Here is a 15,134-nt window from a genome sequence, read left to right as displayed (position 1 = left end):
CAGGAGTTTAAGGTTTTAGTACGGATTCCATTATTTTTTGCAAATATAATATAGCCCATGTTAACCGTCGATAGTGAAATAATCCATTAAATCGGTCCAGTAGATTCGAAGCCATTTCAATTCAAACAAACAATTAAATCTTTCCTCTTTATAATATTAGTATAGATATAGTAGTATATAGTAAACTTTGAAATACATTACTAACGCTAGAAATATGCAGAAGCGAATAGTCCACAACCCATTATCAGCGAACAATTTCCAAATCTAATCTTTTGTTGTGTATTTGTTGGTCTTAACTTTTATTATTTTCGCCAGGTTTAGGAAAAGGCATAAAAATTGTAGGCGTAGTTAGATTTGTCCAACTTCGCAACTTGACTTTGGCAATCATTCATTATGTCAATTGGAGAAGCGGAAACCTTGTGGAGCTCACGCTTCAGCGGTTTCATTTCAATTGAAATTCAAAACTTTGTTCAAACTAATGATGCAACTTTAAGTAAAGCTGCGACTGGCCACTTAGCTAACCTTTTCCTTCACTAAAAAACCGATTGTACGCGTACATATATGGAAAAGGTATTCTAAGTTGAGTTAAGCAAGTTGTAATTTAGAAAACTTTCATTCTGTACGTGCATTTCTTGAAACTTAAAACAACTGCCAGATTAAATTAGTTGTTCGTTTTTATGAATCCAAAACCAAGCGTTGAGCCCAATCGACTCTAGCTTCCCTTTCTTGGTTATGTAATGTGAAAACAGTGTGGTGTGCGAACCAAAAACAAATTTATGTAAGGTGAGAGCAGATGAGGTTGCACGCCAAATTATTTAATGTACAGAGATGTAATGTACACACAATTAGACAAGTATAATGTACAACCATACACATTCTATGGGCTGACGTTGTTGGGGGAGATGGTCGGTGTGGGATACATTGACTGCGGCTAGCAAAACAGCCTGTGGGAGGGTTCTTGACCATACACTCCATCAACACCCAATAGATATAATTATTGTTTGGGAATCCCTATGCCTGGAACATAGAAAAAAAGAGAGAGTTGGGGCGACACTTGAAATAGGCTAAGAAAAAAAAGAAAGATTATGAAAAGAATCGGAAAATGTATTGGGAAACAGCAATACCTTCTTCAAAGCTAACCAGATGGTGTGGTTGCTACGCTCTCTACCCACCCTACCAATGATTTTTCCATTGTGCGTTATTTTAAGAAAAATCCCAAGAAGGGGCTTCTTCGCCTACCTTATCCCTTTACATTTTGGAAAAATATATTGAAATTCACAAAGTCATAGTTATTTTATTCAATATATAATGACAAATACTAAATTCCAATTAAACTTAATTCTTGTTCATTTATAAAATTCAAGTAATCATAACGTAAATAAAAGAAAAGCATAATCAAAGTAAAATTAAAGTTTAAAATTCATCAATAGCAAATTAGAGTTGATTAACTAAAGTTAATCTGCAGAAGCAAAAGTAATTCATAATTGAAATATAAGTTTGTTTACTCAAAACAATGAAAAATGACATCAGAGTGTACAGATTTAAGGAAAAAGTAATAATTCATACATATATATAAATATTTTGTTAAATCATCGTATGTAATCGTGTAATATTACATTTTTTTAAATATTAATGGAAATATCGAAATAAATTCGAATTGTTTATTATCAATAAATATTAATTATTGCAAAATGCCTTAGATTCCATTTTTACAGCATATTTGAGAATACTTATAAAATACATATATTTTCAAAACACTGCACACTGGTCGAAAAAGCAAAACTTGGGGTATGAAATAAAATGCAGTTCCCAGGGACTTCTAATTTGGTACAGTTGATTGTAATAATAATATAAAACTTGAAAAAAATGTATGTTCATTGGACCAAGCCCACTCTTATATCCCATATTAACCATATTAAATTAATTTGAATTTGATACTATTACATATATATTATTTATAATTTATGAAATTTTTAAACATAAAACAATATTTTTCTTAACTTTCTCCAGCCTCTAACTAAAATGAAGAGGAATATATGTTTTCATAATCCGAATCTGAGTCTATATCAGATTTAATATTATCTTCCTTTACTACACTACAATTAACTGTACCGACTTTTGCTTTATCGGCCAGTGTTCAGTGTTCTGAAATATGTTATAAAATTTAAACCTTAAGTACCAAAACTATATTTTGCATACAAATTGCTGTGCTAGTATTTGAGCAATTCACTGTGTAATAAAAAATAATAAATAATATAAAAGTTAAGTTTTGGTAGCTAGCGGAGGAATACTTGATAATATAGTTTATGGCTTCTGACATCTTTTCTTCAGCCACCAAACTACATAACCGATAACGGATATCACGAACAATGAGATCAAAAAATATGAATATCGTTCCAACGCATGCACATTTTCACAAATGAAATATGAATCTTCACCATTTGTAACTTTCATATAAACCTCATCGTTAACGAGAACTAAACTAATAAGGCCTAAGCCATTTGGCTCATCTGGTAACCATTTGCCCAGTTCCTTTTTTCCTGACCATCCTTCGGGGCCAACAACTTCACCGGTAGTAAAGGATGTGCCATTTGGCAATTTATATATCAGTTCCAGAATATCCAAATATGTTTCGTTTGACTTCAGTTTAAGGAGGTCACCATCATTGTTCTGACAGTAATTAGATGCTTGCTGAAGAGAAAAAATGATCCCATGCTATGGAACAGAAGAGTCTTTGAGTGATTCGATTAAGAGCCGTGTTATTACTCACTTGTTTATATGGAGCTACGTGGAACGACCCAGAAGGCATAATTTCATAGAAAGTTTCGGAATTTGTTGCGTTTCCAAGTGGTAATATCATAAAAATGATCACAACTGTTAGCACATTGTTCATCTTCTCCAAGAAAGTCCCGTTAAAGTAACTCAGTTAATAGACTTATTAGTATATACTCACCTTTTTAATTGTTCTAAAATCTTTAATTTTCCATTTTTTGATTTGCCGCATACTCATGTTGTTCTAAAATAATCAAATATAAAACAATTAAGAAATTCTGGAGTACAGGGTAACCCAAGGTAAAATTAATTTAATTTAATTAATAATAAATTAAATTAATTAAATTAAAGAATCAAATGAAATAGAATTATTAAATTAAACAATATGATTCGTTAAATAAAATATACAATATTCATTTCAGGTGGTGACATATGTTTATGTACAGTTTCAATGGTATACGAGTACATCTACGAGATATAGGTGATTATACGAACGGGGTTACGTAGAATCCCCAAAACCGTTCTCTCCAACTCGTACTGCGTACACATAAACAGCATCTGTATACAAAATTCTGTCTGTTACATACATTCGCAAAAAACTAGTGTACCCTTTCATCCTTTGGGTACAGGGTATATAAAAGTTCGATATTTGTAGGACTCAAATATATGTAGATTACTCACCATCCATTGCTAGCCACCAATGCTCCAATGCTGGATCAATAAAATCAACAACCGGGGGGAAAACACAATGTATAAAAATAGACATCATATTTTTATAGCCACGTAGGCATAAAGAAGTACACCACGCACTTCTATGTCGGACCTCATCAGACGTTTTCTGACCACAATTCTGTGCGTGTTTGGTCTCTTGCTGAACTTGTTGGCTTCGATGTAATCTTTTGTTATGTGACCAATAAAGTAGGCGGCAATCGGCCGCAGGCTATGCACAAAAAAAGAGCGTTCCGCCGCACAAACATCTGACTACCGTGAGGGGGATAGAGGTGTGGGAGGTGGCGTGGAAAATTGGTACGTAAACCCGACATAAGCCAAATGTGCAATAAAAGGATTTGTGTGAGAAATTGCATGAGCACGCATTTTAAATCCACATTAAGTATGTATGGCATAGTGGGGCTGGTCTCCAGCATGGAGGTAAAATAAATAAACATCATGAAATAAATAAGCAATGAAAAGCAAGCCAGATCCAACAACAACAGCAGCACAATGCACAAATGGGCGGCAAGCGTTGAAAATTGTGGAGCACTTGCTGTTGGAACGTTGAGGACGTGATTGAGAAATGATTTGAGCCAAGACTGAATGAGATATTGTAAATGTATATAAAGCGTAGGGCAGGAGGCAGCATGTACAACAAAATATTTAAGCAGGACATAATTCCAAGGTATGTGGATAGCGGCGACTTTAATGAAGGGATTCGAACAACGCATTATAAAATTGCATGAACTAGATTTATTGTTCTGGCTAAAGCTAGAAATGAAGTCATTTGACAGCAGTCGTTGTATTGTGAAATACTTGTATTATTTAAACAGCGCATTTTGGTCCCAAATGCCGTTTTTTTTTTTGCCATGATAATAATTGGCACATATAATGGTGACGTTATTAGAAATTGTCTTATCAACGCGACGCAAACAGACATTCAATAAAACAGCTTGATAACACATATCATACACCCATATTGTTTTAGTTTAGTCCAGGTGTTCATACGGACAGACGGACAGACAGATCGACTCGTCTCGTCACGCTGATCAAGAATTGATATGCTTTGTGGGGTCTGCCACGCCTCCTTCTGTCTGTTACAGCTCGCGCACCCCGAATACACTCTTGTACATTTCATGTACAGAGTATAATTATTCTTTATAATTATGCTGCTTTGGTTCAACTTTGTGCTGCTGTTAAAACTGAACATAAACATGTATTCTAATTTAATTTAATTAATTAATTCTTTTTATTTAATAATTTTATTTAAAAAAAAAATTATTTTTTAATTTTTCTTTTTTGTGGCTATTTTACTCGACTGCTATTTTGCTCGACTGTAGCGTTCTATCTTGTTTTTGTATTTCAAGGTCTTTTCATATCATAACAGCAAGCAGTTGTAATAAAATTTGCATCTTGATTAGTCGAATGACTCACTGCACGGTCAGTCATTCTACCAGACTTTTATTTAAAAATACCTCATTCATCCATTCTCCTCAGGCATTTGCCTCATGTCATGTCTCATTTTTCTCTCGCACTACTGTTTTAGTTCTACGCCCATGCGAATAGTCCTTCTTATCTACTGACAAATCAAAACTGCATCAGTCTAACCCCATCGACCTTTTAACCATTTGTTTAAATTTAAACAAGCTAAGCAACACGCCCAAAAGCACCAATCAGGCAAAACAAAAATGAATAAACGAAGACAAAAGACTGCAGATCGAACGATCACGTGATGGCCTGGCAGGAAAGTTCAAGACGTAGGCGGTGGGCGTATTGGCTTTACGTTGAAAAAACATGATTTACTCGTATATGCTCACACGATGTGCATGTGCCCCATTGGGCTTTATACTTGTACTCGGATTGTAGTTGCAGACGACCGCCCTGCAATCTTAGCCGCTGGCCAAATGGTAATTGTTAGTAATTGTTGTTTACAAAAAATCACTTGCAGTTGAGTTAAAAAAAAATTAATTATTATGTTGTGGATTGGCATGCAGCTTTGGCCATAACACGGCCATAACACAGTTTGACATTTTATAAGATACGATAAGATAGAAGAGAATTTGTAGAATTTTAGCTAGCGTGTACGTGCATATAAGGCAAAAATTAGTGTCTCTAGTTCTTAGTCCCTGAGATCTGGATATATATAGTATAATGTAGATGTAGATGAACAACATGCATACATACATATGTACACGAGGGCGTACGCGGGGGGGGGGGGGGGGGGGGGGGCAGGTGGGGCCGCTGCCCCCCCTAGAAAAAATTTTTCCATATAAAGTCGACCACACGTTCATTATTATGACGCACTATTTCGCCTTAAGATGGATCTGCGTTGGATTTGTTGAAGTTTTTTCATCGCCCTTGTATGTACATATACATGCATTAATATAACTCTCACACTCACACACACACAATAAATATCGTCTCGAATGTTAGATAACGCGCACCGCCATATGATGTCATCTATTGCACGATTACATAATTGCTTTTCTCTTTTGATAGCCTGGCGTGGCAGACCCCACAAAGTATATATATTCTTGATCAGGGTGACAAGCTGAGTCGATATAGTCATGTCAGTCTGTCCGTCTGCCCGTCTGCCCGTCCGTCCGTCCGTCCGTCCGTCCGTCCGTTTGTATGAGCGCAAGGATCTCAGAAGGTACAAGAGCTAGAATTACCAAACTTGGCATCCAGGCTCGTGTTTTTTCTTATAACTTTACAACTGTACATAAACATGTATTCTAATTTAATTTAATTAATTAATTCGTTCTTTTAATAATTTAAGTTTTTTTTATTTTTTCCTTTTTTGTAAATAGTGCAGGCTATTTTACTGTCGACTGTAGCGTTCTCTCTTGTTTGAAACTAATAAATTTAAACTTTCAAAATATTTCTAAGGGCTAAGTATAATTTGCATAAAACAATGACTTACCACAATTTCCATAATGATAATACATTTTAGGAGATTCAAAAAATTTGAATAGAAATCAGCATCAACTTTACCCATTGTCAAAAATAAACAAGAATCTAAACTGTTTATTAATAAATAAATAATTGCAATTACTATTTACTGAATACAGTCAGAACCGCATTGAAGACGCGTTAACAAAGAATGAGCGAGGAAGAGACTATCGATATACAAACGAAACAAAACGATACACCAGCGATGATTTACGGAATGATCGAATGATAGATTGATATCATTGTTTTGGACGGGTTGCATTTTTAAATGTGTCGGCGTTAAATTTTACAGTGTTTAATTCTAGAAACTACTAGCCCTCAATGTCACAATCTATATATTTATGTACATACATATGTAATACATACATGTGGGTATGTAAGTATGTGCAATCATCGCACTGCCCAAATGGTAAGCGTTAAAAAGCTTCAAAGTGTAGCTGAGCACCAAGAAGTGGTTTTAGAAAATTAGAAATCCGATTATCTTTAAGCTTGGTTTAATTAAAAATTAATTAAAATTAAAATTTTGATTAAATAATGCACGATGCATTTAAAAAATATTTTATGTATATGATCAATGAAAAAACTTTAACAAATCCAACTCAGGTTTATTTTAAGGCGAACTAGTGCGTCGTAATAATGAATGTGTGGTCGACTTTATTTGGAAAAAGTTTTTGTAGGTGGGGGCAACGGCCCTTCCTGTCTACGCCCTTGCATAGTATTTATTGTACTTTACTATATGTCCTAGCTCTCGAAAGTAATTTGTTATTTGGGAAATGAACTCTTTAGAAATTTTAGAAGGTCGGAAGAGAAATATCATAAAGTAAATAATCGTATAATTGTAAGCAAAAATACTGAGTCAGCAGAGACGGGCAAGACCTGCTAGTATGTGTATAAAGACGATAGCGATCCCGATACAGGCAGCCTACGATATAAAATGAAGAATACTTGTATTGTTAGAATAAGTTATTCTTAAGATCCAGATCAGTAAAGAAATAGTAAAGCCAAATTACCTGAAGCAGAGTATACTCAATGTGTGAGCTGATAAACATGGAAATAAAACAAGTACAAGTTTTTCTGGGTATTTATTTATCTTATCTTGCTCGACTATAAAAATATTTCTGTCTTTTTTTTTTGAAAGACTTTTTAGCGAATCATGTTTTTGGGATTAATGGGCTGTTTTTGCAATCTAAATCGACGAACACATTTTTATGAACAGAACTATATAAGCGAACTGAGTTCGATTTCTTGACGTCCAAAGCAAGACGTAGTATCGTCGAGGCCAATCGTTTTAAAAAGTACGCTAAATACTTATAAAAATAAATATAATATAAAAAAAGCAAAAGTGAGTTGGACTAGGCTCCAGCAATATTTTTGACAAAAATTTAAACTTAATATTCTGTAAAACCATTTACAATATAAAATACGTGAATTTATACAAACTATAATAATTACAAATACGTTTAAAATTTTCGCACGAGTCTGGTATTTAGAATCAATTAAACGACCCAAGGAATGACCTACACATGAAAATTGAAATCTTTGTGCAATAAGCATTTAAATATTATCGAGTATTTTCGATAATAACGATGTCTGCAAAATACAATCTGGCAACCTTACAAACGAAGTGCAAATAAGAATAAAAAAAATAAATTTATTGTGTTAATTTTCGTTGTTATTTTTATTTCTATTTTTATTTTATATAACTGTTTAAATAAAAGTGAGTGTCGAATGGAAATAAAAAGGAAAAACATAGATATTAGAATGTTTTTCCTAGTAATTCAAGTAAGTGTGATCTTTTACATTATGAAATGGAAAATCTAAGAGGTTTTACACATTATAACAGCAAAGAGAAGACACTAGTGGTACTAGAGACCCCGATGGCATTCAACACAGTTCTGATCATTCAGATCAACCACAGCTAGCGTTGAGAATCGAGAAGATTATGCAAGCACTATGTAGATATCTAGATTAGCACTCCTAGTGAGCTGACTTCTATACTATATAAATGTAAGGGCCTAGGTTGTTGTATTCGCGCAGACTGAAAGGAGTTTTATGCATATACACCTACTTCTGTTTAAAAAAAGACATTGATCATATGAAAAATAGATTGGTTCCTTATCTCTAAAAGCTATTAAAATTAGTAAAAAAAAAACAATGATTTATGTTTATTTTATCAAATCACATATATAATGTGCAGCTGTGCAGCTGTTTGTGAGCTGTGTGTGTTTTTATTAATTTATTTTTTGTTATTTTAAATCGTTCTAAATGGAATAAAGTCGGGTAACAATATATCAAATTTTTAACTTTCAAACCGTGCTAAAACAAAACCATGTGAAAACAGAATTAGGTGTACTGCGTTTTGTTTATACCACAAAAAATAGGTGAAATAGTTCCTTCTATTGTGGTATTTTCGAAGTTCAAAAATAATGGAAAAGGATTGCAATCCTGACGCTGCCAATATGTTTTTGGAGTCCAAATTAAAACTGGGTCGGTTTTAAAAATCTACTGTTCTACAATAGCATTTATTTGCGGCACTGATGATCTTCCACTTCGAGGAACACAAAATGGTAAGGGTAATCATTATTATTGTGGTAAAAATGTTAAAATCATATACTAAATTTGTGTTTTCTGCAGATGTACTACACGACTTGTTGATGGGAGAAAAGAATGCATCGTATATGTCCCAAACGAGTTGATTGATATTTGTGCACAGGCTTTAAAGTTATAAAGAAAAGCTGCAGCGATTAGTTTACAGGCAGACGGGACTTCAGATTTGTCTGGAAAAGATCACTTGACAATTTGAGAACGCTTCTTGGATCAAGGCAAAATGACGTTTCGGGAAGAGGGCGTCGGCTTTCACGACCCCTGGGATTATAGCTGCTAATATAGAAAATGTTAGACATGTGTGAGACTAGGGTTTTATGGGTGCGCTACAATGGCAAAAAAAATGGCGGAGTATAAATTATTTTAAAGAACTTTTATCCCTATAGCCTTTGTTTTCACATCTGCTAGTCACAAGCTCAATTTGGTATAACACGGTTTGAATGCTGGTCCTGAAATTTAAAACACAATTTCTACTTTTGGTCAATTATAAACATATTCAAGGAATCGGTTATTCGTAGAAAATACTATATGTGCCAAATTTTCGCTTATTTTGTGAGATGCGGTGCTCTGAAATATATATGCATATGTAAATGCCTCCAAAAGAAAGAAAGAAGCGATGTACTACTTGTATGATCTACTTTAAACTGTAGTGAATAAAATGCGATGGAAAAGTAAAAATATTTTGTAATGCGCTTATCATAAACGCCATGTATTGCAATTACTTAAAATGCAGTCGATCTGATCGCAGATGTTTTTTTCAATGACATTCTATAAAACGCATTTGAATTGGCTCAAAATACTTGACTGGAAATAGTTTTGCGAAGATTACTGCAAACACATACAATGAAACAAATCCATTAGAGTGCCTTGTTTTTCCTCGTACCTTGATTCTTTGTGGCATTTTTTGCAGCATCCAAATCCAATTAAGACAGGTTTTTTGGACGATGCAAATGCCACAAAACGGCTTAGAATGCATAAAGCTTCAGCTAGAATTGCGGTGTAATGCGTGTCGAAAGTTAAGAGATGTATATTTTTGTGGCACTTATAGTACAAAGAATCTGAGTTCTACCCAATGCTAGCAATAGTAGTGGAACTGTTGAACATAATTTAATCTCAACTAAATGGTAATTAAAATAAAATAATTATAATAATAATAAATATATATAGCCGTTTATTTGCAGACAGAAAAACGGAATTAGAAGAGCAACCATGGATGAGTTTTCTAAACAGCAAAAAAGCCAAATGTACGTATGCTATTAAAAGCAATTGTATCTTCTACTTTTAATTGGAGGCCGGGCCCGACGTGACACGACTTCGAAACTGGATACTCGAAGTTTTTTGCAATTTTGGGTTGCTTTGGTGTAATCTTTTGAGAAATATTATTTTTTGCTAGTGTCATTTTTTAATGTGTCATTTAGAAAACGTGACCGCAGCCCTGCATTCGTGTAGGAATTGCTTGATATTTATATACTCTAAGTATAGATATTTTGGAGTCCATTCAGAAGCAAAGTGCTTTGAACGGAAAGTTGTTTATATATTTCAGTAGAAATAGTAGATTATTTGGTTTAATTAATTTTTTTGAATTTTCATTATTGTGTAATGTTTTGTTATATTTGTTCTCCATTTGTTAAATTACATTCCTTATGCACGGCCTCTAAATGTCTCATAATTGGCATTGCTTGTGCTTTAGTTTCGAAACTTGGGCTAACGGCTTCAGCTGAGTTTAACAATTGATGCTGCCTTGCCCTAACCCTAACACATATTGCTATATATTTAGATATACTGTATTGGCAGTTGTAGAGAAATTGAAAAGTTAAAAATTATAAAAGAGAGGAAGAAAGGAGGAGCTGGTAAGAGCAGTGGCAGCAGCAGCAGCCGGCGCGTGAATTCATGAAAATTTTAAAGTGACGATAGTTGAGAAGGCAGCTGGCAGGCAGCTGAAGATTCCCTCGATTCCTTAAGAGTGTTGTTGGCTCTGTTGCTGGCATGTGTTGCAAGTCAAGTTGCAGCATTTTGGCGGCGAACGCGCAAAGCTCTTCAAATATTCAAAAGTCATTCCATTACCGAAATGACTTGAAAATGTTTGCAACCAGAGCCCTGAAACAAGAGGCGTTGGGCGCTTTGACAGCGGTCCGTTGAAAAGCTACTCCTTTTTTCACATTGTGTTAAAACTCAATGACATTTGCTGTCTAGCTATTTGTAGTTATATAGTAGCTGCTGCGAGTGCTGCGATTTCAATAGCAGCATGCATATGTGATGGGCTTGTAAGGCCAACAAACTAAGTAAGTGGGGAATATCGATTTAGAATTTACGAAAAATAGGGTGCTCCGAGCATAAATTGGTTCAAATACTATATAGTATGCTTAAAATGTTTCGCTTAACACAGTTATTAAAGTTTGATTTACGCAAATTTTCCAAGTTTGTGTAAATCAATAATTATTAAAATATTCAAAAAATATTAAACTATTTCTAGAAACACAAAACTGCAGGTATACTTTAAATTCAAGAGATTTATATTCCCATAGTTTTCGAATTCTAATCTCACACCGTTACATTTAATGTCCATTGATACTGTGGAAACCAAAGAAAGTCCATGATGAAAATAATTGAAAACGGATGTGGAAGAGCTATTAAAATTTCAAAATTGTTGAACTTTAAAATGTTTTGGAATCTTTTTAATAACAAAATCTAGTCCTATTTGAATGGAAAGCAGACTTTTATCTTTTAATATATTTAATGCATTGTGCTGATCTTTTGTTTATAATAAGGGGGTTTGTTCATTTTATTCATTAAACTATTCATTATTAAATACGAACAATTTTTATGGATTCCTTTAGAATGTCCTGCTCTATATACTCGCATTTATTTCACTGACCCTGTGCACAACACATATTCGGTTTTTTCTTGGCAGCCTGTCAGCTTGGCGCGCTGTGCTCAGCAGCTAACATTTAAGATAGTTTTGTATCTCAAGTGGCGCCGGCCAGTCGCCTCAAATCAGTCGCCTGTGAGCCTGCCTTTAAATTTAGCTTAGAAATTTCAGTTCTGGGCCAACTAACATAAATTATGCATATTTTACAAATACTTGAACATAAGCATATACGAGTATGTATGTATCTTAGGTATGGCATGCTTGCCACCTTTTCACTTGCCGCAAAATGCTGTCAAGGCACTCAGCAGCATAGCAAGAGCAACAACAAATACTAGAAAGTGCGGTAATTGATGTCAAAATGTCAATTAGCGAAAAAGGTGCTTAAAACACTTGATGCTGAGCGGGCAAAAAGGTAGAGCACCACTCAACGCCTGCAATGAAATTGTTGGCGAAATAAGCCACAAAGGATCTCGCACTCCAGCACAGGACATGATTGATATTTACAGTAAAGTATAGAAGAGACAAGTATTTTATTTCGGGCAGAAACAAATTGTTGTTTGATTGGCTTTTTAGAAATTGGAATGCCCCTAAAATTAAATGCTTAATATTTGTTCTAATTATTTACAAATATAGTTTAAGTACTCTGTACCCATGTGAAGAGATATACTTTACGGCTTCCTTCTGCCCCTAAAATTGTTATTTATTTGTTTATTTTTTTATTTAATTGACAAATAACTGTCAATGTTAAACATAAAGAAAAGAAATTACAATCTAGATATACATTCAAATATTGGAAAAGAACAAAAAAAATAAAAATTTAAATTAAATAGAATTACAAACGATTTTAAGAGATTCAGACCGGATCAGAAAATAAAGTAAGCAAGATTTAATCGAACTAACCGAACTCTCATGGCCAAAGAGATGACTCAAATTATTGTAGTTGCTACACAGAACCCGAAACGGACTGTGCAAAGCATAGTTGCTTGTACAGCGATTTAGGCTTATGGGAACAAAAAATCTTGAAGGTCTTTGTGGTACCGTAAAGTTAATTTGGCTGACAAGCACCGAAGACTCGATGTCGCCGTTAATTAATTTATGTATAAAAATAACACCTAATAAAATCCGGCGGCTAGCAAGTGATGGAAGACCTAACAATTGTAGCCTGTGAAAATATGATGGTAGAGGGTCAGTTCTACTCCATCAAAGACCACGTAAGGCAAACAAAAGAAATTGCTTTTGAACAGATTCAATGCGATTTTTATGTATTTCATATTGCGGGCACCAGACGTTACAACAATATTCTAAGGTAGGCCGCACCAAAGCCGTATACAAAATTAGTGTTGTGTAGGGGTCATCAAATTCCTTTGCCCAACGTTTAAAAAGCCTAGAGTTCCCTTTGCTTTAGTAACAATGGTGGAGATGTGATCATTAAAACAAAGTTTAGCATCAAACAGTACACCTAGGTCGTTAACAGTGAAAATTCGTTCTACAGGAGAGTTATTTAAATAATATGAAATGAAATGAGGCTTGCATCGGTGGAACGTCATTAGCTTGCATTTAACAAAATTTAAGTTCAACAGATTCCGCGAACACCACAATTGGAAGGCATTGAGATCAAGCTGCAAATTGTCATGAAACTGAACATCGTTATATGAGAGGCAAAGTTTTACGTCGTCGGCATACATTAGTACACGAGAGTAAGTTGGGGATGATGGCAGATCATTTATAAAAAGAGTAAACAGTAGAGCACCTAAATGACTACCCTGTGGCACCCCCGAAGTTACTTTAATAGCTTTTGACAGTACGCCGTTAAAAATTACACGTTGGGTTCTGCCAAACAAATAACTATATATCCATACGATAAGATTTTTGGGAAATCCCAAAAGACCCAGCTTATGGATCAATAGCTCATGGTTGACAGAATCAAAAGCTTTGCTAAAGTCAGTGTATACAACATCCGTCTGGCTTTAGCTAAAAACCCATTCATAACGAACGATGAGAATTCAAGGAGATTTGTTGCGGTAGAGCGGCGTTTCATAAATCCATGTTGAAAAGGGGAAATTATGGACCTGCAATGATGCTGTAACTGAGAGGTCATCAGTTTTTCAAGAAGTTTGGGGATAGCAGAGAGTTTAGAAATCCCTCTGTAATTTTCAATGTCAGATTTAGGTCCTTTTTTATAGAGAGGGAAGATGTAAGAACTTTTCCAGATATCGGGGAATCGGCATCTGTCAAGTGATAAGGAGAATAGTCTATAAAGTGGTTTGCTAAGGGCATCAGCACAGAATTTCAGGACGCAGTTGGGTATATATAGATTTTGAAGCGCGGACAAGATGGAAGGTTCATCGACTCTGCACCTGAAAGATAAAACTTGACAAACAGACGCACAATAACTACCAGAACGTAATTGCCAAATCTGAGTAAAACTTCAAGATTTAAGGGAGCTATGCGAAATTATTAATAGCGAGGGAGTGGGGGAACATTGTACAATCAATGGATGTTAATGATATTTTGTATTACATATGTATGTCATCCGTAGAATTTGATAAAACCACATAAAACTAGTAAATATCAGATTTTCTTAGAATATCTTTATAAACAAAATAGGTATCTAGGTCTTTAGGTGTTTAGGTTTAGAAGTTCTCTGTGTTCATATGGACGAACAGACGGACAAGTCTAAATTGATTTAATTTTTTAGACTGCCACGTCTCATTCCCCCTGTTACAAACTTTTTATCTTTAGACTTTTTAGTACAGGCTATTGAGTATAAGAAAACGAACTAATATCTTTATTCTTTTTAAATTTGCATAGCATGCGAATAAGGCAAGTCTAAATTGCATTTGGGCTGGTCAAAGACATTGGACTGCCAAGAAATGACAGATTCCTTACTCCGTCCTTTACATTTTGCGGCATTCAGTAGATGTAATTACGCAGTCACAAAAGACGGCTGTGGACTGAGGCCTTTGTTGGCTCTGGGTCGGAGCGCAGTAATTCATTCATTTATTCAATCATTGGTGTAGAAATGGGAATATTTAATTGATTAGGAAATGAGCAGAGCCGCCTGAATGCAAGCTGTGCAGGTTTGTGCAGCCGATCTATATCAGTGCGAGTATACAAGTATATTGCATATATACTTCTAAGAGTTTGTGTGTTTGTGGCATGGCATGCGGCCCAAGGAGGACTGGCTGCTTGAATGGCTGTCTCAGCGTCTGAGTCATTACTTAAA

General features: G+C 34.7%; 1 protein-coding gene across 1 annotated transcript; it reads right to left on the bottom strand.

The window, feature by feature from the left end:
* Window positions 1-1,878: 1,878 nt before the first annotated feature.
* Window positions 1,879-3,009, bottom strand: LOC115626136. Its single transcript, XM_030521394.1, has 3 exons — window positions 2,954-3,009; window positions 2,771-2,893; window positions 1,879-2,715 (listed from the first exon to the last, which is right to left on the bottom strand). Exons 1-3 carry the CDS (start codon window positions 3,002-3,004, stop codon window positions 2,305-2,307), a joined length of 585 nt encoding a protein of 194 aa, XP_030377254.1. The 5' UTR covers window positions 3,005-3,009; the 3' UTR covers window positions 1,879-2,304.
* Between the last annotated feature and the right edge of the window lie 12,125 nt (window positions 3,010-15,134).

This window comes from Scaptodrosophila lebanonensis, unplaced genomic scaffold (genome assembly GCF_003285725.1).
Source record: "Scaptodrosophila lebanonensis strain 11010-0011.00,11010-0021.00 unplaced genomic scaffold, SlebRS2 tig00000080-arrow-pilon, whole genome shotgun sequence".
NCBI classification, from domain to species: Eukaryota; Metazoa; Arthropoda; class Insecta; order Diptera; family Drosophilidae; genus Scaptodrosophila; species Scaptodrosophila lebanonensis.
This window is presented reverse-complemented; position numbering and strand designations above follow the sequence as displayed.